The sequence below is a fragment of the Camelus bactrianus genome, chromosome 36 (assembly GCF_048773025.1).
Source record: "Camelus bactrianus isolate YW-2024 breed Bactrian camel chromosome 36, ASM4877302v1, whole genome shotgun sequence".
Lineage (NCBI taxonomy): Eukaryota > Metazoa > Chordata > Mammalia > Artiodactyla > Camelidae > Camelus > Camelus bactrianus.
In genome coordinates, this window is record NC_133574.1 from 5,252,386 (window position 1) to 5,280,352 (window position 27,967).

At 41.4% G+C, this 27,967-nt stretch overlaps 1 protein-coding gene across 1 annotated transcript; it reads left to right on the top strand.

Moving 5' to 3' along the window:
* Window positions 1-27,687, top strand: LOC141576070 (trafficking protein particle complex subunit 9-like). Its single transcript, XM_074358555.1, has 3 exons — window positions 1-470; window positions 773-896; window positions 23,466-27,687. The coding sequence occupies exons 2-3, from the start codon at window positions 780-782 to the stop codon at window positions 23,712-23,714; spliced, it is 366 nt and encodes a 121-aa protein (XP_074214656.1). The 5' UTR covers window positions 1-470; window positions 773-779; the 3' UTR covers window positions 23,715-27,687.
* Window positions 27,688-27,967: the final 280 nt, after the last annotated feature.

Sequence of the window (27,967 nt, forward strand, 5' to 3'; positions counted from 1 at the left end):
TGGGGGCTTGGCAGTGGGTCCTTGGGAGAGAGGGGAGCAGAGGTGGGGAGGGGCACGGCTCTGGAACCAGCTCCTGCACCTGTCCCAGGGCCCAAGTCACACAGCTTTTAATTGGCCCAGGACGCTCTCCTGTCTGGATGTCACCCTGGGCAGAACCTTGAGAATCGAAGGTAAGGGGTGGGCAGCACTCACCTAGGGGATCACTGAGGACTTCATTCAAGTCCACGGTGCCTTTTCTGGTCATGTGTGTTCACTTGCCCTTTATCTTAGGATCTGAGGAGCAGGAGCAAGGAACGCAGGGAGAGATTCAGGAAGAAATCTGACTGTGTTAAGAGACGACAGTCACAGCCACACGGGGAGCGAGGACACTTGCAGCAAAGTAAAACGACTTCACAACTATTGCATCAGAGCTGCCGGTGTGAGAGAGCCTAAGCCTGTCTCAGAGTGCAGGGGACAAGTGGAAAGGAATGGTAAATTTCCACTGACAGTTGAAATTTTGTTAAATAGCCTGCTACTGTTGCTTGTATCACTTGAATGAATGCAGGCATATTTCTATGGGAATTTATATGTTCACTCAAACCCACCAGCCACTCTTGCCCCCATCAGGGATGGGCTTTCTCAAGCACAGTGCCACTCCTGCTTTGGGGGGCCACGCTGCGGGTCCTCGCCTGGGGCCGGGCTGCTGCAGGGCACTGAGTCCCCGAGGCGCGGCCTGCGAGACACTACAGGAAAACCTCTGCTCTTGACTGAGGGCCTCCGTTTCCCCCTGCAGTGTAAGAATGCTGGTGACTGAGTTAGAAGCATGCTTCGAAGCTGTCCATGTCCTTGCCATCCAGAAGCGGAGCCTGGGAGCTTCCGAATTTCTCCAGAATGCGGTTTACATTCACCTTCGACAGGTGAGTTTATGTCCTCTTACAAGTGGAGGAATTACTGCAGTTTTCCTGGAACTTACTCACCACTAGTCCATCTGATTTTTCCGTGCTAGGATTCAGTATGGCCTGCTGAAAATTCTGGAGTCAGATCTTGAAACTCTGATGAAGAGGATTATTTTATTTCTTTATATGATAGTATTTTACTTTCAAAATTCAGAGTTTTTGGTTCTTTCAAAAATTTTTGGGGGGTTGGAGAAACAACTTTGCTCTTACCATCTTTGTGGCCTGTTGCTATATGCATGTCACCTGTCTTCTGTCACTTGTGAGGCAGTTCCACTTGTGACCCTGTCCGGGTTGTTCATGTTATAAAACATAAAGTCTGTTAAAGTACAGTCCCTTTTACTCCGAAGATATTCCACAAGTACTACTTAAACCTGGGTGTGGTTTTTAGAAGACAGAATCATTAGAACATGTACTTGCAGGTTGCTAGTGCAAAATCCCCAAATCAATAGTCTAGCTCAACATCTAAAATCTTTCTAATCTACCTTGGATTTGTATGGATAATTGAAGCAGTTTGCTAAGAACTCAAGACCATGGTTAGAATACAGGCTGGTGTAGCTCAGCAGGTCCTTCCAAGCTGATGCTCTGCCAGAGGGCGGGTCCTAGGGGAGAGGGCGTGTCCTGCCCTCCCTGAGCTGACATTTTGATGGCAAAAACCTTCATCAGGTGAAGAACTTGGAGTTTCTTCTAAGAACAGTGCGTTTGAAAACAATCCTAAAAGCGTGGGAGTGACACAATCCCATTTGTCTCAAGTAGGAGAGAGTGGCTTTGGGGCCACTTGGGAGACTCGTGAGTCTAGGTGGGCAATGTTGGTGGCTTCCACTTGAGCGGTGGGATGGTCAGTGGGTAAAAGCGAACAGAGTGAAGGCATGTTTAGATGGTAAAAATGAAAGGATGAATGCTGTCTTTGAAGGTAGGATGGAGTAAGGAACAGGTTTCTGGGTGGATTAATGAGGTAAATGATGGTCCTGCTGTGCTCTGAGGAGGGAAAGCTGTAGAGGGAGTTCTGGGGAAAATCTGATGAGTTCAGCTGTGGGTAAAGTGAAAGGCTGTTAGATGTGTTGTCTGGGAGCTCAGATGAGAGCCAGTAGTGAGTAGGGGGAGGGAAGAGAGACCTTCAAATCATTTTGTCTTGTGAACATACAAATAATTGTGAGCAATGACACACTTAACACCTCTATATTCTGGATTTAAAGCCCTGTAACTTTTTGCTATATTGACTGCAGATGTTCTTAATTTTTTAATAGAAATAAAATAAATAGAAACAAAATAGTGGAGTTAATGAATATCTTATAGTTGATGTGTGTGCTTGTATGTATTTTGATACCTCATCTGTTTATAACCATAATCTACAAAAAGTTAGCTTGCTTAGCATAAGAGTTAAACAGAGGGACGTGACACACAGTGTTGGGGCTTGAAGCTGATCTTCTCGGGCAAATTATGTCACCTCTCTGTGCCTTAGTTGCATCTTCTGTGACTGCCCCCGGGCCCCTCATCACAGCTGATTTCCTAGACTAGATGTTGGGAGGGAGGCTGCTGAAGGGAATAAGAAGTGGCAACTTTTAAGGATATTGAAGAGAGAGACAAAAACAGATTAAAGCCGATAAACTGAGTACAAATACCCTCAAAAGAGAAAGAATCCCGCCGTGTTTTGAGCCGCTTAGCATAAGGGAAACGAAACCACGTGGACCCAAGCTCTTGAGCATGTGAGTATTGTGGGTGGGAGGGTGTCCTCAGAAAAGGGTTGAGAAACGGCCTTTTCATTTCCCTTGATGTTTCCAGTAAGGATTGGGAGCAGAAGAGAAAACCCCCTGCTTCACAGTGGAAGCTGCTGTTTTGTGTGAAACTGACCAAAGGTTGGAGACCAGTCATCAGCAGTGCTGGCAAATGAAGAGACTTCGGGATTGGGTGGGGCACTTGCTGTGACTTCCTGGTGACCTGCTGGCTGGGGGCTGCGAGGCGGGCAGTAGGTTTGCAGGGTGACCCGGGCATAATCCCTGGGTCTGAGGCTCCTGGTCTGACTAGCAGACCTGGGCACCCGCAGTCCTAATGGGGCAGCTCGGGATGTGGCCTGGGACACCTGCCATGCTGAGGGCGAGAAGAGGGCTTCCCTGAGGGGGTGTCATGCGGAGAGTGGGAACGTGTTCCTGCAGGGGAGGAAGAGCCTCTGAGCAGGGGGCCGGATGCACAGGCAAGACCAGCCTGAGCACGGAGGCTTCTGGGAGCTGGAAGTCATACAGTGGCCCGAACCGCCTTGTTCCTGTGAGACTGCAGGGAAAAGATGCTGAAAAGGTAGGCTAGGGTCAGACCCTGTGGTGTTTTATGAGTGACAGTAAAGGACTGGTCAGGCAGGCACGAGAGAAACCTGTGGGCGTCCCAGATGGGGCGTCACGCCGGAGGGAGGAGCAGAGTTATAAACTTTGCCACTTATTAGCTCTGTGACTTTGAGCAAGATCACCCCGCCTCTCTATATATATATCTTCATCTGTAAAGTGACAGAGTGACAAGCTCGTGTCATCAGAAGGCTTAGTTTAGCTCTGATCCTCTTTGTCCAGTCCTGTCAGTGCTGACCTGTGAGGTTCTGCAGCGGCTGCTCTTACCCTGAGATGGGAGGGCGTAGAGAGACAGTGTAGCGCCCGAGGGCAGGAAGGGGTTGCTTTAAAAGCAGACATGTTGCCGCCTGCAGCTGCAGGCCTGCAGGCAGTTTGGTTGAAGGTCCTGCAGGGGACTTTGGAGGCCTTAGGTCGTGGAGAGGACTTTGGACGCCTTAGCTTCGTCTTAAGTCTTGTTTTCCCTTGCGGACCGGATTTTCCTTTGCAGATTGATGCTGAAGATTTGGGCTTCTGGCAAAGCTGTTTTCAGAGGTGGGTATATACGTAAAATATCATATAAAATAAAATGATTTATTTAACGTGTGGGACTTCGCAGCTGTTGGGAACAGCTCTGTTGTCCTGGTCGTCACGGAGGACACCAAGGGTCAGCAGAGCATGTGGGAGGGCAGGTAGCCTGCAGTGCTGCTGCGGGGTGTTCTCCCGAGTACAGCACTCTGCTGAGTTGACTCTTCTCTGAGTTTGGTTGCCAGATGAGCAGACAGCAAATTAATGAGTTCTGGTGGGATTGTATAATGACAGGAAGAAAGAGGAAACCGTAGTTTTTCCAGACTAAAACAGGCTTTTGTTTACTGATCCAGTGTGTTCCATTACAGAATTGATGAGTTGTGTCTATTCTGGGACTTCATTGAAATAAACGTTCAGCCTAAATGTTAAGAGTTATGTTTTATTTGGCTGAAGGACTCGAGATGGGATGGTAACCTCTCAGATCACTCTGAGGGACTGCTCCCAAGAGGTAGGGGAGGAGCTAGGATATATAGAAGTTTTACAAGAAAAACCAGGTAGTTGGAACAATAAAATATTGCTTGTTATCTAAAGAAAACCAGATATCTCAAGATCAAGTATTTAGTGCTTTTCTATGTATGGGAGGAAGAAAACATTTGTGTCATTGAATTCATTCCTTTGGCAAGTACCTAGGTATCTAGGGCCAGTATCCTGTCCTTTCTTACTCTGAGTCCACTCAGAGGGCACCTCTGTGAGTGGCTGAGAGGCTGGGCTGCAGGCATGCACTCGCTGGGGAGTGGCAGCAGCCGCTGATGACTTGGTTTCAGCATTCTTTGTTTACTGACATGTTTGCAGTATTTTCATTCACAGTGCTCCCCCTTGGTCCTAAATTCTGCCAATATTTTGAGAGACATTTCATGACCAATTTTGTCCCATGGTGCTAGGATGGCTCAATCCTAGTTCAGGTGAAGAATCTTCTGAGTTGCCATTCAAGGTGTTAGTTTTTTTTTTCAGTCCCTGTTGATACTAAAAATTCTCTGGATCACCTGTCTTACTAGTTTGTTATGATCCAGGAAGTGTTTATCCTTCATTGCTCATTCCCATACCTAGAATCACACTATTACAATTACTTTATTCAGGGTTATAAATTTTATCTATTTCTTCAAGATGTTTAGCCATCATCAATTTTGTAGGCCTAGTTACACTTTGGGAAATGTCACAGACAATTTTATAAAATAGACAGGATATAAGTAATACAGCTAGTAACGTTAATAAAGTCACGAGTAAGAATTTAATAGTCGAGAAGTTGTATTTTGGGGTTAAAATTTTGCTTGTGTTTCTGATTGAGTTTGAGTGATCTTATGAAAAATTTCTTATTTATGGTCAGGGTCAGAGCAGGTATTAATTGGCCAGGTGAGGTCTCCCACCTTGTAAGATCAACAGTGGCCTAAACAGAACTATAATTTCTTTTTAGAATAACGTTTCTGAGGGCTATCTAGTTAGAGCCTTGGAGTAGGGAAACCCACCAAGGTAACACAGAAGTACTAGACATAGGTAATTTACCATAAACTTAACAATTGGAGTAGTTCATAATCAAAGGTAGGAGAAATTATCACAGTAATTGTTATGCAGGCCTGGTCCGGTGTCTTGGGTCAGCTGTCTACTTCAGATATCGTCTTCTCATCCTGGCCTGGTAGCTTTTTCTCCATTTGGGCATTGTTTTAAGGTGAGCAGTGCTCTATAGGCCAGTGCACTGCAGGGGCTATTTCTGATAAGAAATGAACACGAAAGTCCATTTCCTTCAGCTTTGGTGTGTATGGTCTATTTAAGAGTACCTGATAAAGGGTCCTTCCATTCAGGTTGGAGACAGTTCTTTAAGTCATGCCTGTTCCAGTTTGTATAATCCCCTGGCTGCAGGTCATGGGGCATTGGAACTTTACCCAAGGATACATTACTGAGCTTCAGAAACAAAGCTAGAGTATCCTATTAATAATTCAGTTAAACTGTACAGCAATGTGACATAACAGCAAGGAATGATGTGGGAAGTGACTTAGTAAATACGGACATCAATTAACAAAACTAGAATTTAATATCCACTAAAATATAATATTTTTTCTCTCTAAAGTTATCCTCATTTTTCTCAAATAAAGCCATGTCAAGATTAATATGTTTACAAGTTGTCTGATTATTTGATCATATAGGCTTTTTTAAATTGGCTGTGTTGGAACTTTTAATTAGGAGTCTCAGGGTAGAATGTTAATAAGGTTTGCTAAGGCCAGGAAAGCCCCGTCAAGGGCTTGTCATGGATTTCTGCCTTACAGATTTAGGTAAATTCTTTTCTCTTTAAAATCCTTAAAATACCTTGAGATTCCTATATCTGTTAGGAGTTGATCTTCCTCATTTGTCTGATAGAGCCACTGGGGACCTAAGAGTTTTTAGTCGATTGAGGGATCAGATAGAGAGAAAAGATAACTGTTCCAAGTCTGATTACATAGGTATAATTTATCAAATTGCTGTGAATCATAACTAGCTTAAAGAGAAGAGATTCTTTATGTCTGGGAAACAGGTTAAAGGCCAGTAGTATTTTAAACAAAATAAAAAATTATAACCATATTCACCAGTTTACTCAGTCCCATGTAACTAATTCTTTTAATCACAGTTTTCATTGGAACTTTAAAATTTCTTACCCAGTTTAGTTCACTGTTATAGTTTGAAATTTATTAGAAATCAGTAAATTTCCTTGAAGAGCAAGCATTTTGCAAAACCATCAGAAGACAACCATTAACTGTCTATAAATGACAAAAGATTTAAAATCATGGTTAAACACCGTTACACTATAATCGATAAAGAAACCTGGTCATTATACCCAGAATTATCACTGGTAACATTTCAGATATACCAGAATTTTAGGGAGTCCATATAATTTCTACAATATCTATATTAATAATATTTTCTCATACAATATAACCTTAGAAGATTTATTATTCATTTGACAATACCGTGTTATTTAACATGCCAAATGAAATTTACTAGATTAAAATCTCTCTTTGGGATGTTTCAGGGGCCCTCTGTAGCATCCCAAACTTAACTGGAGATTAAAAGAACTTTAATTAGAAATTGATATTTGGGGAGCTTGTTAAAAGATTTCAGAACACTTGGTCAGATAAACATATAGATCACTGTAACGTAGTACTAATTCATTAACAAGAAAATGCGTCAAAGGTAATGGCAGAACAGATCAGTTAAGTGGTATAAGAAGTTTTACAATCTGTTACTGAAGGTGGATTAACATTTTAAGAAAATTTTTTCCTCTTAACAGCGAGAGAACCAAATCTAGTCTTGTACTTGCTTACTTTAAGATTCATTTACTTTGCCCAAGTTGATTCTAAACTTAGCCAATTCCGACCACTTCTGAAACACTTTCCTCAGGGTTCCTCTTCCGCAAGCATTCCATAGCTTTCTATACTCATATTAGTGTGTCCCTTATTTTCTCTTCCATTCAGAAGTAACCAGCTTCAGGAGAAATTCACTATTTTTCATTAACAAAATATAATTCCATTCTTATATCTTCCTTTACACATTTATCTTACTTTCCTAAGATACTGAGATCATTCCCTTAATAATAGAGACTATTTCAGGGTGGCATCATTCATTTATTAGTATTTCTAAACACCTTTATTTTCTCTGTAAGAGGAAGTTACATGTTAAGTAATTCATATTTCAATCTTATTTTATCTGAATATGGCATAGCTATTTAATAAAATCCTATCATTTGACTTAATTTAGCACAACTCTAGAATTTAAAGATACCAAACATTTAGAGATTATCTTAAGCATACATTTTAAAAATATATTTTAAAAATTTACCCAAAGCTCTCATCTCATTTGCATTTAATTTACTTAAAATTTTACCACACCACATTACTGTTTTTTTTTTCTTGACAAATCTGCAACAGATATAACAGGATCTTATTTGACTTTCATTAAACCTAGGTACAGTAAAGGTATTATACTTAATATTGATGACTTTAAAGATGTCTATATTAATTAGAATATTCTTAAACTAAACAATATCAAATTTTATCTTAATATTGAATATTTTCCAGTTCACATGACGCTGAAAGTCAATTTGTTCAGTTTTTATTTTAAAAATACTTAATTTTTAAGCTCTTATGTTTTACATCAATTAAGCAGATCTCTTTGACTTTGATTTTTTTTTAGCTGTAGAAATATCTCACATCTATAATGTGTACGCAGTCTTATAAACAGACAAAAGCTAGAGATCTCATAGCTTCACTTTAAAACTTACTTATAAGATAGGTATAATAATAGTTGGAGTAAAGTGAATTTGCTTGCTCAAATCACTAAGGCTTACTATTTATGAAACAGACATTTAAAATTTCTTGACAAAGTCTGAAGGACCCGTCAGAGTTCTGAGTTCTAAAATGCCAAAAATTTCTTGGCCTTAAGTTTTATTTCATTGAGCTAATTAGGCTCAGTCCTAGGTCACTGTTTGCTGTATATACATTTCTGATCTGCAAGACAAAGACACACTCTTCCAATTCCCCAGAGAACTGCTCTGTCACCCAGACCCAATTTTATCTCCTTAATTGGCATTTTTTTATCAGTGAGAAGAGCTGTAAACAAAGAATTCCGTGTTTTAACACTTTAAGGTTTACTTTATCATGTTTTCCAAAGCTTGCATAAGGCATTTAGTAAGGTCTCTTTTCCTTGAGTTATAAGTTAAACCCAGGGTAAACCTCTTATTATATTTTTTTATTAGCCACTGAATATTAGTTTTTAGTTTTACGTTATACTGGACGGCTCATGTAACTCTATTGGTTTCTTTTACTTTGTTCAATTAATATTTTCTGAGGGACAGATTTGTGCCCAGCCTTATAATACCAAGAAGAGGAAGCGTTTTTCCATTGAAACAGATCTATCCCACAACATAATGAAGCAAAAGTTGTATATAAAGACCATTTAAATATATCAATTTTACAAACTTTTATCTCAATTTTCTTAAATCTTATACCTTTAATTTTTATATTTATGTTTTAATCAATAATTCTTATTTCTAGAAGGAGTGCCAGAAGCCTTTTTTTTTTTTTTTTTTTGTGCATTGTATCTAATTTTATAGAAAAGTCTCTAGGATGCCCAAGTTTCAGCCAAAGAGCTTAGACCCTTCTCAATTTTTAATTTGATTAATTGGTCTGTTGTCCCAATCATTGATCAAGTATTTCAGTCTATATATACATATATTTTAAACTGTGGCAAATAAAACGGACTTGTTTGAACTTTAATGTTGGGGGGCAGTAGGTGAACTCTTTGGCCCTTTTTTTTACTTTATGTAGTGTAGTATCAAAACCTTGTACCTAAATCCAAAAATGTCCATTTTATTTATCTCATTCAAAATAACCATATAAAAATATTTATCCACTTGGTATAAGCCCCTTATCTTTTTTTTTTTTTTTGACATTTTAACAATCCTTTTTCCAGTTATTCAACCTAATTAACATTAATTATTCTAAGTTTTTATTAGCATCTCTAGAACCATTTATCGGAAAGGAAAAACACAAATGTAGCTTTTCAAACCAGTTTTATTTTTTTCACTAAGTTCTTAGGTTAACCATTAAATATATTTTTCTACCTTTAAGATTGATTTTAATAGGTACCAATAAAACAGCTGTTTATAATGAGATCTCTTTCAACTTTCACCAATTTAAAAGTTTTTCCAAATTAAAGGATCCATCATATGGCCATCAATTTATATATATATATATATATATAACATATATAATATATATATATAGTGATTTTAAACCAATAAGATGAAGAGGCTCTTCCACATGAGAGTGGGGGTGTTGCCTAAATAAAATTCAAAGGTTTACTCTCCAAAAGCTAAAGGCCTTTGTGGTCCAGGCTGATGAAACAAAGTTTAAGATGGCAAAATATCTGACAATTGGTACAATCAAAGAATTGCTTAGAATCCCAATTTATTTGCGTGGCTACCATATGTACACAATATTTGAACATTTTGTATGGTAGAGTCCAAGGTTTCCTTTAAAAAAAAAACTAAACATATATATACATACAAAAACACTCTTAAAACTCCCAGAGAAATATAAAACATTTACATTTCAAGGACACAGGAAGAGAAATCCAAGTTCCCCCTAACGGGGATTTTGTTTTTATAAGTTCAGAATTTCAAAAAAATGTTTTTATCAGACATGGTTAGTTACTTTCAGAGTGAGTTTTTTTTTTTTTTTTTTCTAATTCCCAATTAATGCTGTAAGTTTTGTACGTACATAAACCTGGCTGGGGTAATAGTTGGAGGCTGGCAGTCTGTCATTTCTTTTTCTTTTCTTTTCTGTTTTTTATTTTTTTTGAAAGATCTATTCCCCATTATAAGGTCGGTTTCTCAGAATAAATTTGCTAGTAAGATTTCCCTCAGGGACAACTCTATGGCATGAAGTCTTTGCCTCTACCACTCCTGCAAGATTCTCTGTCACCAGAGAAAGCTGTTACCAGCCAGGAGGAGGGTCCCATTTTTGGAGTTGAAAGGTTCCTCATAAGAGTTTTACTTTTATCCTGAAAAATTCAATGGAGGTAACCAAATTGAGAAAAACATTAGACCAACCTCTTACCTAACCACTCAGCCCTGAACCCAGTGTCTTTCAACTTGAACACACTCGGGACGTCTCCACTGGGTTTCTGAGAACAGTTTATGGTAATTAACCAACATTGTCAAACGGTGGCACACATTGCATTTAAGAGCTGGCCGCCTGCAAACTTGTGTATTGGACAGGTGGAATTCATAGGCAAGTGGTCAGGTGGATGGGAGAGAGATGGAGCCTAGGCCTGGGCCCAGATTCCGGTTTAAATTGCCATTTCCTCACCATACGGCCTTGGACTAGAATGTAACCTCTCTTAACCTGTTGGTGAATCTGTGAAATGGGCATGATAATATTCGTTTCTTCCAGGGGTTGTTGTAAGTTCTAAAGAGTATTGTAGCCCACATGAAGCACTTAACACACTGGCACTTAGCAGTGTTCACTGTGTGTGGCAGCCCCGCTTGGCGTGTGTCAGAGCCGTAAAGGCAGCATTTGTCTGTTGAGGATGCACTGGTGGCCCCTTGAATAGGTTGTGAATTTGGTGATTTCCTTTAATCTTGGTAACTCTGTGTGCCATGGGCAGTTATTTTCATGGACAGATGAGGAATCTCAGGGTAAAGAAGACTGTGTAATTTGCCCAAAGTCAGACCATAATTTTGGGTGCATGGGCCTCGGTTCAGCATGGGCCCCAGGGCCTTATGCCCTCTCCGTTCAGCACCAGAGCCAGATGTGTGGTCTGTTGGTTCCCAGCCCAGAATATCTGGCAGGCCGCAAGACACACCTGGCCCTGTGCTGCTTGAGCAAAAACTCAGGAGGAGAGGCAGTTACAAAAGGGATAAACATAAAAACAGATGACAGCAAACTGTGATCAGCTCTGAGAAGGAAAGGAACACATCTCGCCATGCAGAGCTGTGAGCTTTCCCGTCGGGGCTGCTCTGGGGGCGTTCATCTCAGCTAAACAAACTCTGCTGCTGCACCAAGGCAGGAAGGCAGGGAGCGTGTGGCCAGGTAGACAGGGCCTCATTGGTCATACTCATTCCCCATTAAGCTGCAGCTGTCACGGGCACTTACCTAGTAAACAGATGTCTTCCATAATCATCACGCACTTTTCTTGGTAGTTTTATTGCCCCACTTTTGAGATGAGGTAATTGAACCTGGGGAGTTTGCTGCATGCCCGTGATCACCTTGGAAATACCCCCACTGGTCTTTCAACCTAGACTGGTGTGGCTGTCATGTCCCAGCCCTGTGAATGGCATCGTGTTGCTTCTCCCAAGCGGCCCAAATGACTGACATTGATATTCTTAATTAGTAGGAAATGGTATGTGACAATAAGAGAAAAAGGTAGTAAGAAATTGTTTGGAAAACTAGAAAAAAATCCAATTCTTCCCCAGCTGGGGGAGCGTACCCTGTGTCACTCACCCCACTCACTGCGGTCACCTTCTCCCTGCCGACTCTGCATTCAGAAGCCACTCTGAGCCTTTGAAGAACATTTTGCCTCATGACACTGTTGACTGGGACATGCGGCCTCAGTCCCTGGTTAACTCTCTCTTCAAAGCCATTTAAATTTTTTGCAGGCTCCTCCACTCAGATGTAAGAATAGCCTCTTTCAAATTCTTGATGCAGCTCCTTAATGAAGATCTTGCGAAGGAAACTTAGTCAAAACCTGGGAGGTGTGCACACAGTGACGGCAACCTCAGCACTTTATGAAGTTCAGAATCAGATTTGTGGGTGACTCAGGAAAGGCTTTTTTAAGGTAACAAGGGGAAAGTGAAAGGACGCAGGCTGTGTGAGACTGAAACATCTCGGTCCCAGCCAGCAGGGCACCTGCGTTCAGGATGGTGTGTGGAGAGCAGGGTTCTCACAAAGAAAGAAGAGGTGGGATGGGAGGGAAAACAGTTAGGTTTTTACTGGGGAAGGAAAAAGTGGGCTGAACATTTCCTGGTTGAACAAGAGGAGTGTGACATGATGTGCTTGTATTTTGGAGAGAAGGGTTTTGTGGGGACAGGCTTAGGGAGAACGCTCTGTGGCTGGGGAGTCAGCACAACAGAGAAACACAGAGAACCGGGCAGACCCCAAGGCCCCTGCTGGGGAAGAGGCTGCCCGCCAATTCGAGCCCTGGGGGCTGCTTTTGTCCCTTAACTGGGGCCTCAGAGCTCCATTCACAACCCAGTCCTGTTGATACAAGAAAAAAAACGTGAGGCATGAGAAGGGCTGTGTCCCAGGCTTTTGTTGAGCCCCTGGGATGTGCCCCGCTAGATGTTGTTCCTCTGCTTCGTGCAGTAAAGGATTCAAGAGGAAGCCAGTGTTGAGTAAAGGTAGATTTATTCACAGAGACACATTGAAAGGCAAGAGAAAGGCCACGAGGTGCGGGGGTTGGATGCTCAGATTAAAAGAAAGTACACACTCCACAGACAGAGTGTGGGCCTTCTCTGAAGAGGGAGAGAGAGTGGTGACCGTGAGGTGGCGCTGTGTTGCTGGTTTTCATGGGCTTGGTGGTTTCATATGCTAATATGTAGAAGGACCTGCCTAAGGGCAAGGGGCTGGGATTCCCAGGGAGTTGGCCATTTCCCACCCTGTGACCTTTTGTGGCTAGCCTTGGGACTGCCATGGTGCCTGGGGCATGTTATTCACCATGTTACTATTACAATGGGTGTATAATGAAGCTCAAGCTCTGCTAGAAGTTAAATCTCTTCATCCTGAGCCTCTAGGCCTACTGGGGGTTGAATCCTTCACCATTTTGATGTTAATTGCTGTAGCCTTCCTTGAATGGCTGTGCCCTGCCCCCTTCCATCCTGTCTCACTGTGATGACACAGAGAGAGCAAAGGCCGGGCCCTGCCTGTGCTCCTGCATTTAACAGCAGGAGGTGTAGGGTGGGCTTATGATGACTCTGAGTGGTGAGAAGGATGTTTCAGATTTTCCCACGTGAGACATGAGGACCTGCCATCAGCCATCACAGATTTATCTCACGGGCATTATAGCTTGTGTTGTTACGGAAACAACAGGCCAGCCAAGAAACAAGCACTGAGATTTATTATGCCGGCGGGCTCAGAGGGTCTTCTGTTCCGAAGCTCTGAGCACCTCCAAGACCTGCACCTGAGGTTCTATAGGGTTAATTACAAGTATGGGGCTATTAGCCAATAAGGCTTAAACAACAAAAAGCAAGGAATCAGTACACTGGAGCTTATCAATTTGGAACAGATCACTTTACTGACAATTGTTGACCTTGGATTTACGAGTAAGCTTATTAGCCCAGTAAACTGACACTAAACTTCAGATTTACGAGTTAGCCCAGCAAACTTAGATCAGTAAACCGACACTTATCACACTTAGATTTGTGACTTAGCTCGTTAGCCCAGCTGGGCTTTTCCTTCAAAGTGTCACTCATCTTTTCTATATTTCTCTTTTTTTTTTAAGTATTTAATCCAAATTTAATATCAGGGTTTTTTTTTTTTTTTGGAAAGAAATTTCTCTTTTTCTTTTCTTTGCGGCTTTATTTGGGGGTGTAGGTAATATTAGGTGTATTTATCTGTTAGTGGAGGCCCTGGGGCTTGAATCCGGGACCCCGTGCATGCTAAGCACACGCTCTACCACCCCCCCATGATCTTTTCTTTTTCCTTTAGCTGCCAAGAATCTTACAGCTGAATTTCTAGTCGGCCTTTAACACTTGCCCTGACTCCAGCGAATCCATTTTTATGACTTACCTCCCCCTGGTTTCATTTAAGTATTGAATCTCCAATTTCTCTTCACTCTCAGTTTTGCCTTTTTGTTGTTATGGTTGTTAAGGTGTGTTTAAAAAAATTGTTTAATTTCTCTTTTAGCAGGAGGCTGAAAGTAAATAAATATGTAAACAAACATCACACTTAAATGCTTTTATACATTCTAAGCTGTTTAGTAGTTACTTAAAAACAGAATTGAATATTAAAGTGATAACATTTTTAAATTATTTTTTAATTTTTTACAAAGATATAGCTGATTTAAAATATGATATGTTTCAGGTGTACAATAGATGCTCCATTTATAGTTACTGTAAACATTGGCTGTATTCCCTGTGTTGTAAGTTACATCCCTGTAGCGTGTTTATGTTACATGGAGGAGTTTGTATAAGAAAGTTGGTTATTGCAGAGTCTGGGGCATGGCTGTGTCTGACCCAGGGTCACAGTCACCCTGCCTGTCAGAGCCCAGGCTCTCACACCTCTCTGCAGGGCAGCTAGTGGAGGCAGCCCTCATCAGCGCTGGCACAACCCTCTGAGTGGCAGTGACAGCAGTGACTGTCTGTGGACGTGCAAAGTGTTGTTCCAGGAGCTTTACTTGCACTTCTGCATTTAATAATAAAGCCCTCCTGTGAGGAATCCTTTTATGTTTTTAATGAATAATACATTTTATTTTGATATTGATAGACTTCAAACCTCCGGAAAATTTACAGGAGTAGTACAGTAAACGCTTAGATACAGTTCACCTAAAAGGGCACTATTTGTCCTTTTGTGTTTGGCTTATTTTAGCATAAAGTTTAAAGGTTCATCCATACTGTAGCCTGAATCAGTACTTTATTCTTTTGGTTTCATAATATCCTTTTTCTTTTTTTTCATTATTGGTCTATTTAAAAATATTTTCATTGAAGTCTAGTCAGTTTATAATGTTGTGTCAGTTTCTTGTGTACAGCACAACGCTTCAGTTATATAGGAACATACCTGTATTCATTTTCATATTCTTTTTAAACATAAGTTACTATAAGATATTAAATATATTCTCCTGTGCTATACAGTATAAACTTGCGGTATATTCTATACATACTCAGTATCTGCAAATCTTGAACTCCCAATTTATTCCTTCCCACACCCTCTCCCCTCTGGTAACCATAGTTTGGTTTCTATGTCTCTGTGTCTGTTTCTGTTCTGTAGATAAGTTTATCTTTTTGTGTCTTTGTTTTTTGATTTTTTTTTTTTTTTTAGATTCCACATGTGAGTGATCTCATATGGTATTTTTCTTTCTCTTTCTGGCTTACTTCTCTTAGAATGATATTCTCCAGATCCATTCATGTTGCTGCAAATGGCATTAGTTTATTATTATTTTATAGCTGAATAGTAGTCTATTGGAGAAATATACTACAGTCTCTTTATCCAGTCATCTTTCAGTGGACATTTAGGTTGTTTCCATGTCTTGCTATTGTAAATAGTGATGCTGTGAACATTTGGGTGAAAGTGTCTTTTTGAATTACGGATCCTTCTGGATATATATCCAGGAGTGGGATTGCTGGGTCATATGGGAGGTCAATTTTTTGTCTTTTGAGGAACCTCTATACAGTTTTCCACAATGGCTCCACCAAACTGCATTCCCACCACAGTGTAGGAGGGTTCCCAATTCTCCGCAGCCTCTCCAGCATATACTGTCTGTTAACTTCTGAATGATGGCTATTCTGACTGGTGATAGGTGAGACTTGATTGCAGTTTTGATTTGCATTTCTCTGATAATGATATTGAGCATTTTTTTCATGTGACTATTGGCCATTGTCTTCATTGGAGAAATGTTTCTTTAGGACTTCTGCCCATTTTTGAATTGAATTGTTTGTTTTTCTTTCTTATTAAGTGTAAAAGCTGTTTACATATTCTGGGAATTAAGCCCTTGTCAGTTTCATTTATTGCAACTATTTTCTCCCATTCCATAGATTGTCTTTTTGTTTTGCTTTTTGTTTCCTTTTCTGTGCAAAAGCTTGTAAGTTTAATTAGATCCCACTTGTATTATTTTGCTTGTATTTCTATTGCTTGAGTAGACTGCTCTAGGAAAACATTTTTGAGATGTATGTCAGATGTTTTGCCTATGTTTTCTTCTAAGAGGTTTATAGTGTCTTGTCTACATGTTTAAGTCTTTAAGCCATTTTTAATTTATTTTTGTGTATGCTGTGAGGGAGTAGTCTAACTTCATTGATTTACATGCAGCTACCCAGTTTTCCCTACACCATTTGCTGAAGAGGCTGTCTTTACTCCATTGTACGTTCTCACCTCCTTTGTCAAAGATTCAATGACCAAAAGTTTGTGGGACTATTCTTGGTAATTTTGTTTATCCGTTCATTGATGGATGGATATTGTTTGTAACCTTTGGCTACTCTGAATGATACTGCCATGAATATTGATGTGCAAGTTTTTGTGAGAATATATTTTCATTCTGTTGGCTGTACAGTTGGCCCGCCATATCTGTAGTTTCCACTTCATGGATCCAGATGGCTGATTGTAAAGTGACTCAAACATCCTTGGATTATGGTATCCAGGGTGGGGGTTTCCTGAAATGAACCCCCCAAGGATACTGAGGGATGGCTCTATATGTAGGAGTGGAATTGCTGTGCCATATAACTCTAACCTTTTGAGGAAACACCAGGCTTTTCCAAAGAAGCTGCACCATTGCCCCTTTCCAACGGCTGCGTATTGAGGGTTCCCATTTCTTTGCCTCCTGACCGACACATGTTATTGTCCATGTTTTAATTATAACCATCCTAGTGAGTGTAAAATCAGATCTCATTTTGATGTTGATTTCGCTAGTGATGCTGAGCATCTTTTCATATGCTTATTGGCCAATTGTGTATCTATTTAAATGCTTGGCATATTTAAAAATTGGGTCAATTTTCTTTGTATTGGTCAGTTGTAAGCATTTGTTTTATATCCTGGATACTAGTCTCTTATTAGATATATGCTTTACAAAATTTTTCTCCTATTCTGCAGATTGTCGTTTCACTTTACTTTTTTTAAACATTAAAACAATTTCTTTCTAGGGGAGGTAATTAGATTTATTCATTTTATTTTTATTGCTAAGCACGCACTCTATCACTTGAGCTACCCCCTTCCCCTTTCATTTCACTTTCTTGATGATGTCCTTTGTAACAAATGGTTTTAATTTTCATGAAGTCCATTTTATCTTTCTTTTTTTTCACTTGTGCTCTTGGTATTGTATCTAGGAAGCCATAGCCTATCCTAGGACCACAAAGATTTAAACTATGTCTTCTTTTAGAAAGTTTATACATTTATTTTTTACGTTTCTGTCTATGATCCATTTTGAATTAATATTTTATTTGTTATATAAAATATGGGGGTCCAGATTCCAGATTCATTCTTTTGCCTTCAGATACCCAGGTGTCTCTGCACCATTTGTTGAATAGACTATTCTTTTAATGGAGTGTTGTTTGCACATTTCTGGAAAAATGACTGTAAATGTAAGTTTCCCCCCTGGATTTTTTATTTTGTCTCATAGATTTATGCATCCAAACTTATGCCAGTGCCATAATGACTTGAGTACTATAGATTTGTAGTAACCTTTGAGTGAGTCCTCCAACTTTGCTCTTCTTTTTCAAGATTGTTTTGGCTGACCTGGGTCCCTTGCACTTCCACATGAATTTTGGCATCAGTTTTTCAATTTTTGCAAAGAAGTCAGCTGGAATTTTGATAGGGATTCCATTAAATTTGTAGATCACTTTGGGGAGTCTTAACATTTTTAACAATATTGCCTACCATTCCATGAACATGGGATGCCTTCCATATATGTAGATCTTTTAAATTTTTTTTGGTGATACTTCAAAATGTTCAATGTGCAAATCTTGTAAAATTTTGTTAAATGTATCACTCATTTTATTTTTAATGCTGTTGTAATTGGAAAGGCTGAGCTTCCTAAGGGTGGGACTATATATCAATTTATTTATTTCTAGGATTCCTACACAGCAAATACCCTAGATTTATATTTGCTACATAAATCTATCCACAATTCTTCCCACCCCCATGTCATAAGAAACCAAGTCCCAGGTTAAGCTACCTGAACACCTATGTGGAAGTGAGAAGTGAGACCCTTGGGTGGGGCTTTGTGCAGATTATACTGAAAGCTTATTCAGGATGGCTTCATCTTAGTTTCTTTTAAACAATCCTCTCAGTGTATATAGTCAAATACATTAAGAACATGCCCTTTTGATGTGTGGAGAAGCTAAGACTATAATTTTCAAATAATTTCTAGTGAGAATGTTGTACTTGAAACCTAATTTGCATCAATCTTTGAAGATTTATGTTTCAGGAGCTTTGACTATATAATAGCTCTCTTTATTCAATAACTACAACTAAATGCTCAAACAACATGTAAGAGTTTGAGCAAACTGCCCCCGCCCCGTAGTGCTGGGTGGCTGCAGCTGTAACTGGAGTCAAGGCTTACCTATCCCAGTACGCTTGGGCGGATCTGCTCAAAGGGGTTCGTCCAATAGTTTGTCGGTAGTCTTTTGGACAAAGCCATAAAGCATTGATTTAAAGTTGCTAGAATGGAATCTATTTTATTAATATTAAGTAAGCACATATTGTGTATGTTGGGAATTGTCCCTCAGCCTCACATGAATATTATTTTGCTTAAAACCTCTCATATTTCCTTGTTATTCGCACTTTACAGATAAGGAGTCTGAGGATTAGGTCTTCTCTCTTTTGGGGGGAGCTCATTATCAATGATGGGAAGTTGTAAGGAAAAAGATATTGATTCATCCAGAGAAAACATTTTTCTGAGAGTCAGCACTGAAGAGGGTGATCATTGTTTGAGTGAGACGAGCCCCGGGTTGTACGGAGTCAGCATCCCTGTCCTGGACACGGCACGTGTAGGGCTGCGTGCTGGGTGAGGCGGCGCGGCCGTGCTGGGAACGTGGATGCCGGGCCGTTGGGCTGTGCTCAGGCCTGGTGGGGCTTTCTCCTAAGGGATGTGGAACATCATTGTCAGATTTTAAGTAGGGGAGTGGGGTGCTCTCGTAGATCACTTTTGTCTTGTAGGATGCTTAGAAACATTTAGAAGGCTCTGCAGGAGGTGATGTGATGAGTCAGAGTAGGGTGGCTGCGAGGTGTAGCAGTGTTCAGTTTTCAAGTGGTTTTCAGTCCCAGGTTTGTGGCTCAGTAGCCGTGTCACTTTGGATGACACACTCAAGGAAGTGAAACAATTTATCTTATTAATTGAAGCAGTGATATACCGACTTCCCAGGACTGCTGTGGAGATCCAGTGAGATTACGTGTGCGCAGTGTGCAGCGTGGTCCCCAGCACAGAGTCAGTGCTGAGGAAGTGCCAGTGAGAACCTGGTAGGTGAGGTGTGGGTGGTGGGACTCGTTGACTGAGGAAATTGGGCCCTGAAGGAGGGGTCCAGTCACATCCGTGAGTGATGGGCCTGAACTGGGAGAGGCAGAGAGACCTTGCTCCCCAGCCAAGGGCCCTGGGCACGACGGCTATGGGAGGAGAACCGTGAAGTCAGCTCTTTGCAGGTGGAGTTGGAGGTGCCCTTGAGACATCTAAGTGCAGTGTCACGAGCTCAAAGAGGAGGTCTGGGCCCAGGCTGTGCATTTTCCTATAATCTCAATCCCTGAGGATGCCGAGGTATTGATCATTGAACGTGAAGACATACTTACAGGACAAGTGAATAGTAGTATCTTCTCTGTCATCAAAGCTCACGTCTCTTTATTCATCACTCACTTTGCTAATTGGGTACTTACAGAGCTCACTTCACCGTCCTCACCTGGTCTCAGGCTCCACAGAAAGATCTTGTGAGCCTCCCTCTTTTCCAGAAGAAAACACATTTAGCTGGTAGACTTCTCTACCTCACCAGACTTAGAATTTTAGTTTGTTGATTTAATTCTCTTTTCTGTTGGCCGTCTCCTGACAGGAGAGACATTTTACCTCATGGTCAGGTTTCAATTAGCTGTTACTGAGAATTGCTGATCTGATCCATAGTGTATGTTTTCTATTAACTTTGTAGTGTACTTATCATTTTTCTGTCTTTTCCCTTTAATTTTGTTTCCTCTTCAATGTTCTATCCTATTTGGGGCCTTATTTTATTTTTTAATTAAAAAATGTCTGTTAGCAGTTAAGAAAACAAAAGCAAAGAAAAAATGCACATGATAGCTAAATTTAGAAAATATCTATTGTGTTTTCTGTCTCGACAATGGAGGGTTCTAGAAACTCTTGAAAACCTTCATTACATAAGTTCCTTAAAATGCTGATTAAGAAAAAAGACCTTCCTTCCTCATCTTTCAAGCTGCACAGCTAATTGTCAAGAAAGTGAGGGGAAATCCTCAGAAGCCAAGACAAACCTGAAAGCAAGGATTCTGGGAGATTCGCGAGCCTTAGAATCCCTGGGGGGCCGGTTGGCTCCTGAACTGAGTTTCAGTTGCCTTGACAGGAGGGCAGGAGGTGAGCCCCAGGCCTCTCACACTGGGAGTTGGATGGCTGTTCTTATGTAAGGCCAAGCACATCCTGAGAATCCTGCTTTATAAAAGGGTGAATTAGAAAGAAAAGTAAAAAAGCATTCCTCAAGGCAAGGAAGTAAGGAAAGTCAATTTTTTTGGAAGCGGGGGAAAAATAACATATCCAATGTAAGTATTTAGTTTAAATCTGTTCTGGCATGAGAGTGACAACAAATTCCTGGCAGAAAATCACAGCTCCTCCCGGAAAGAGAAGTTGTGTTTTGAATGAATCAGTGGGCAGCCATTCCGAAAAAGGTCTCCAGAGTCTTCTGGATCAAGATACTGGACCCAAACACCTCCCTTCCATGGTCTCATTTAAATAACCAGAAAGGTTTTAAAGGAAAGAAGCCATAATCATAGTTCTATTTATTGACATTAATATATGCTAGGAATTCAGAGGTGACTATGGAGTTGTCTCCTCTTTTATGGACCTTACTTTCTATTTGACATAGTTGGGGAACTTGGTGGAGGGTGGTGTTAGTCTGTTGCAATTAGCCAGGAGAGGAGATTAAGAAAACAGTGAAGGGTGGGTGACATTTTTAGCTGAGGACGGTCCTGTTCAATTGGTTTGTAATTGCAGACTCGTTGTCACTGGACGGAATTGATCTTATGGAATTTGGACTTAACTCAGGCCTCTTCAGAATGGACAAGTGAACCTGGAGAAAGACAGTCAAATCTGTGCAGACATTAAAGTCCACGTGAACGTGCTGTATCCCTGAGCCAAAGATCGGACAAGTAGGCAGCACTTCTTGAGGACAGAGGAGTGGCTTCTAAGGTTCTCCAAGAATGAATCCCAGGGAACCGAGATGGCCAGTTGTCAAACTGTGACTTTGCTCTTTGGACAGTGTGCCCACCGAGGGTATTGGCCGTTTATAGGTTTCCATTTCTCTTTAATACACGACAGGTGATAAGGACTTGGGCATACACTTTTGACACCTTGTCGGAGTGACTGGGTACCTGCCTAGAAGCGCGGGCACAGCTACGGCTGCGTCATACATCTTGCCGCCCACCCCGTTCCCCGGCTCCGTGATCACGGCAGAGTGGTTCCTTGATGACCTGTCCGTCTCCTCTGTGACATCGTAACCCAACAAAGTACCGGAGCGTATTAGCTTGGCTTTGTTCTTTTCCATCCTTCCCTTTGAATGGTGATGACTGATAGTGGACCCAGTTAAGTTTGCAGATGATTTACACATAGGGCTTTCAGTACAAACCTTGTAATCCCCGCTGTGTGATCTAGAGAAGAAAGTTACATTCTTTCCAAATTGTTTAGATGTACTTATTTGGGAAAATGATGTACGTTTGAATATGTATTTCCTCTCTGAATCATCATGGCTCGAGATGAATATTTGTAGACATGGAATGAGTTTTCTGTATTTGAACTGTATGGTCCCCTAAATTCTCTCCAGCTTTTTAAAGTCATCACTGGAGTGCTACCTCCAGAGTGTCCCAAAGCATCCACCACTGCCTGTTCTTCGGACACTGTGAGTTTCCAAGTTGGAGAAGGCTGCTGGCTGTTGAGGCATTCTCTGGCACATCTCTGGCTTGCTGATGTGAGCTTAGCACCCAAGACTTGGCAGACAGTATCTAACCACGGTCACGTCCATTTCTGGAACACTTATGGAGGATTTTACACCTATGCTAGTGGCATACGTTATTTCATTTAGTTTTCCCAACAATCATAATTAGATTTTATCACCTGTATTAATAAGGAAACTGTCAAAGTGAGTGACGTGCAGACTTTGGACTGGAACACGGGTCTTTCTGATCCCTGTCTCTGTTCCCTCCCCGACCTATCCTTCCAGATGGCCAGGAGACTCTTCCTCAGTCTTGAGTTTCCCGCTGATGTTACCACTCTCTTTGTTTCTGGAGAGGAAAACAAGTCTAAACTTACTTTCCAGTTGGAAATGGAATGGAGAGTTAACGTTGGAAGCCGGGAGAGTCTGTCCTGTGATGAAGCGGTCTCCGAGCCACTTCCATGGGGACGTCACGTCAATGTCTGGGCCCCTTGCACAGCCTGTGCACAGGTGATAAGCCAGATGTGCCGAGCAGTCCTCCCGGACAGGGCAGTGCGTTGGAAATGAGTTTGGGGATTTGGTTTCATTTCATAGGTTCCTGAGGGCCTGGGCCTGGCACTTCGAGTGGGACCACTCCCTGTCCCACAGACTCATGCTTTGGGCCCATGCAGACCTGACGTGGCCTCAGCCTGAGGCTCAGGGCCCGTGGTGATGAGGAGCATTTTAGTCCAAGGTCTGCCGGAGGCTCTGACACTTCTGGGCCGTGGGACTTTGTCCAGGATGATAATAATTCCTCACCGAGTTTCAGATTTCCTTGCCTGTGAGCCGGGGTAGTAATAGTTTCTGAGATGATTGTAATAATTCAGTAAGGGGCACAGCGTGTGCTGGCAGGTAGCTGGTGTTTAAGGAGCAGAAGTCGCAGTCACTCTGTCAGCCTCTCAGTGTGTGCTCTGTGCTTTGAGAAGATGTGTGTTTGGTGAAAGTCCCGCCCAAACCCTAGGGTCTAGATGAACTGTTGTTCCTTTACTTTCCCTTCCTTTTCCTCTTTCCCTTCTCTGTGTCCCATGTTTAGGTAGCAGATTCCTCTGTTTCAGGGAATACGGGCCTTTCTAGTAAAAGGAGAGGTGGAACGCAGAGAGGTGGGGCCCAGAGGGGGCCTGGAGCATCTGCACAGCGCTGCTTCCCTGCGTTTCTGCATCCGGTCCCATCAGTGCACGAAGTCAGCCTTCCTCTTCCTTCCTGTGTCATTGGGTCTCTGTTTTAAGGGAAAATTTTTTGTTTCTTTTTTCACTTACATGTTTCGTTCAGATGCTTGTTGCTTTTCTCCCTGTGCTTCAGCATTCCGAGGAGAGAATTCAGCAGTGCAGCATCCTCTCCGAGCTCTATGAGTTGATCGGCTTCCACTGCAAGTCCGCCTTCTTCAAGCGGGTGGCCCCCTTGCAGCGCGAGGCCCCCAGCATCCCGGAGCCTGGTGGGAAGGCCTGCTACCGACTCCTTGTGCAGACGCTTCCTGGCTACAGTCTGTCGCTGGACCTGCAGGACTTCAGCAAAGGTGTTGGAACTAAAACATTGCTTCAGTCCCATTAACCATGCCTGGTTTGGGCCCTGCTGTCCTGTCTCATCAGTGTGAATTCTGATTCGTTTAGAACAGGGCTCAGCAGAATTTTTCTGTCAAGGTATTGGGAGTAAGTATTTCAGGGTCTGCAAACCTCCTGATCTCTGTTGCAGCTGCTCAGCTCTGCTGTTCAGACGTCAGAGCAGCCGGACAGTCCACACACCTACAGAGCATTATTAACAGCGGTGGCTGGGGCTGGATTCGGTGTATGAACTGCAGTTTGTCCCCACAGCCTCCTCACTATTGACGCCTGCACCAGAGCGTGCATTTGCGACAATGGGTGAACCTGCACTGACACGTCATCATCACCCAGAGCCCAGACTTGACACTAGGATTTACACTTGGTGGTGTGCACTCTGTGGGTTTGGACAGATGTGCAATGACATGTATCCACCGTCACAGCATCATACAGAGTAGTGTGTCTTAGTGACCTTAAAATGCTCCGTGCTGCACCTCATTCATTGCTCCTTCCCCTCTAGACTCTGACAGCCACTAATCTTTTAGTCTCTGTGGTTTTCCCTATCCCAGAACACCATACAGTTGGAATCAGACAGTTGCAGAACCTTCACAGATTGGCTTCTTTCACTTAGTAATAAGCATTTAAGGTTCCTCCATGTCTTTCCGTGCCTTGATAACTCATTTCATTTTAGCACCAAATAATAGTCCATTTTCTGGCTGGACCACAGTTAATCCATTCACCTACTGAAGAACAGCTTAGTTGCTTCTGATTTCCAGTGATTACGAAAAAAGCTGCTATTAACATCTGTATGCAGATTTGTGTGTGGACACAAGTTTCCATTTCGTAGAGTAAACACCAAGGAGCACAGTTGCCGGATCATATGTTAGGTGTACGTTTAGTTTTGTAAAATATTCCCAGACCGTCTTCCAAAATATCTGGAACATTTTACATTCCCAACAGCAATGCATGAGAATTCCTGACGCTCCACATCCTCACCAGCATTCGGTGCTGTCAGTGTTCTGCGTTTTGGCAGTTCTGACAGGTGTGCAGTGGTACCTCGCTGTTTCAGTCTGCTGCCCCTTGATGACAGATGCTGTGGAGCATCTTTCCATAGACTTCTTTGGCATCTAGATTTCTTCTTTGATGAGGTGTGTGTTCAGGCATTTTGCTCATTTTTTAATCAGGTTGTTCATCCTTCTTGTTGAGTTTAAAGAGATTTTGGTATATTCTGGATATCAGCCCTTTTTCAGTGTGTCCCTGCCCTTCACCTGCAGCACCAGAGTTGTCCTTTGGGTCTCAGTGGAGTGTCAGCTCTTCAAAGAGGTTCCCTGTCTTCCCTCAGCCTAAATACTGTCCTTGTATTTTTCACTTTCATTGACTCATTTTGTTCTTTTTAAATAGCATTTCCCATAATTTGTAAGTACATTAAAAAAAAAGGGGCAATGATTGAACACCGCCTCCACCACCAGGCTGTGTGCCCTGTGAGAGCAGAGGCCCTGTCCCCACTCACCGTTTTCCATGACAGCACATGGCACATGTCCATGTAAAAGTGTGTAACGTGGGGCCAAACCTGATGAGCAGCTATGATGACATGTGTTGTCTACCATTTATTGAGTAGACTTTGTTTCTGATCTTAATTATTATATCACATGAATGAAACTTGTTTGTTTTGAAAAATAAAACAACAAAGCACACCTCCTTTTGATTGGTACTTTCTACTTAGCCTTCTGACCCAGGAGGGGATATTCACCATCATTTTGTGGAGGAGGTTGGGGAGGTAAAGTAAGAGAGTGAGATCAAATAAAGCAAAAATGATAACTATCAGTTGGCTTTATTTTCACTAAGACATAAAAGTTACTTTAAACCCTATCTCAGCTGTTGTTCTGTTGTTTTAAACATTTCTCATAGAATTAAATGGAAGCCCACTAAACCCTGAAAGGGAAATTGTGTGCTCAGGTCCTGAAAAGTGTTTATGTCTATTTCTTGAAATGCACATTTTCCCTGCTGGTTACAGAAAGTCGAGGCGGGAACACAGCCATGCGCTGTGTGTGTCTGCTGGCTTCACGGGCTGCTCACTGTCATTTTCATTTTCTTGTGTTGCAGTTTATGAAGGTTTTCCATGAGATATATTGCTCAGCCTTTTCCTGAATGAAGGATTGAATTTTCCACAGGAAATCTTATGAAAGAGTGTGACAAGGCACATGGGTTTCCCAAAAAGGAATACTTGATGTAATAAACTCTCACTATGGTGAACTTTTTTAATACAAGCCAGTTGAAAATTTTATCACTAGGTCATAGGCCACAAATCTGTCTTAAGAATAAAAAGATTCAAATTTTATAGAAGAAGCAGTTTGAATCAAGTAGAAATTATGATTTGTACACTAGTTGGTGTTAGTGCCTGTAGTAGGAACTGGATCATTATTTATTTATTAAAAAAAAATCCACTAGGTGCTATTTGCCCCATTCTTGATGCAGTAGTGTTGAGGTGAGTTAAGTTGGGCCATTTAGGATTGTTAGCTAGGTTTTCCGGACATTGATTTCAGCCTCTTTATCTTTTTTACAATCTCTACTTTTGTATCGGCCTTTGGTCTTTTGACAACGTGGAAATACTGCATGGATCTGCCTTTCCCTTTTTTCCTGTCTTTGTGGGAAAAGATTTCTGAAAGACAAATTACTAGCATATTAAGGATTTTGTGTGGGGTAAGTTTGGTCAGTTCTAAGGATTTCAATTTATACGTATTAATACTTGCTATTCAGCTAATGACAGTAAAATTATAAACTAACTTAAGTATACATCAGTAAGTATAGTACAATCAGCCCATCACCCAGATTAAGGAATTCACAAACTTTTCCATATTTCCTTTATTCAGACTTTTGTTCTTTTATTTGTCCTTTGTTGAAGTATTTGACAGCAAATCCAAGAAGACATGTCATTTTACCCTATATGCTCAAGTAGGCATGTCTGAAAAATGAGGGCCTTATCTTTGATCAGGTTTTTCCATTTGACCCATGTGCTGTTTACCAGCTTTATCAGGCATCTCACTAGGCATTAGGGATCCTTGGGGCAATGAGACAGTCCTGGCTCCCAAGGAAGTTAAGGGCTGATGGAAGAAACCAACACAGGAGCTTGGGTGCCTCAATTAAAGTCCCTACTGGGTGACACCAATTGGACAAAATTTGTGCACAATACAGTAGGATTCACAGAAGGGACTGGTCAGACTTATAGGGCAGGCCGTGAGAGAGGCGGTCAGCAGGGCTACAAGAGGAGGACTCATTTGATCAGAATCTGAAATCCTTTCTGCCAACCTTTCTACCAAGCCCCCAGGGCCCATCACACACAACCCTGTGCTGTAACTGTTTTTGATTCCAGTTACCACATCTCCTTCAGGAAGGATTTTAAGGTGGAAAATATTTAAAATCTGTAATTGTTTTCAGAAGGGACATAGAACAAGGAACATGTAAACAACACAAATGTCCATCAGCACATGACTGGATGAAGACGAGGTGATACATATATACAATGGAATACTACTCAGCCATAAAAGATGCCATTTGCAGCAACATGGATGGACCTGAAGACTGTCATTCTAAGTGAAGTGGGGTGGAAAGAGAAAGAAAAATGCCATATGACTTCATTTATGGGGAATCTAAAATTAATAGCAATAGTAATAAGACCACAAATGAATTAAATATTGTTTTGATTTCTTGAATATATGCAAGCACATCTGACTGTCCTTTGTGATTGGATTACCATATTCTGTTTATTCTTTTGTAGATGTCCTTATTCCTCTGGTAACTAATTTTAAAAATCTAAAGCTCTAATCTGTTCTTAGAAACAATAATTAGTACATATATGTAAACTAAAAAATGCAGTATGCTCTATACATGTATTTACATGCAATATGTGTATGTGAAGTTGAACTGTAAAAATTCTACCTAATAATACTGAAAAACGAAAAAAATAAAAAATTTATTTTAAAAAATCACCCCTCTTTAGATATTAAAACGTTCATTTCTGAGATTCTGTGAAAGACAGCATGGAAGTAGGTTTTTAAGGTTTTCTCCTTGCTCCTCGGTGAGCAGCCTGGGCTGCACAGCTTGGCCGCCACAGGCGCCCAGGACTTGCTGGCTTGCTCCTCACTTGTTGGGAGGAAGGTTAGCTGCTTCAGGAATATTTATGCTCTTAGAAGTTGCTGAAAACCCCACAGAGCTTCTGTTTACATGGAGTGTATCTGTCAATATACCCCATTATAGAAATTAGAACAG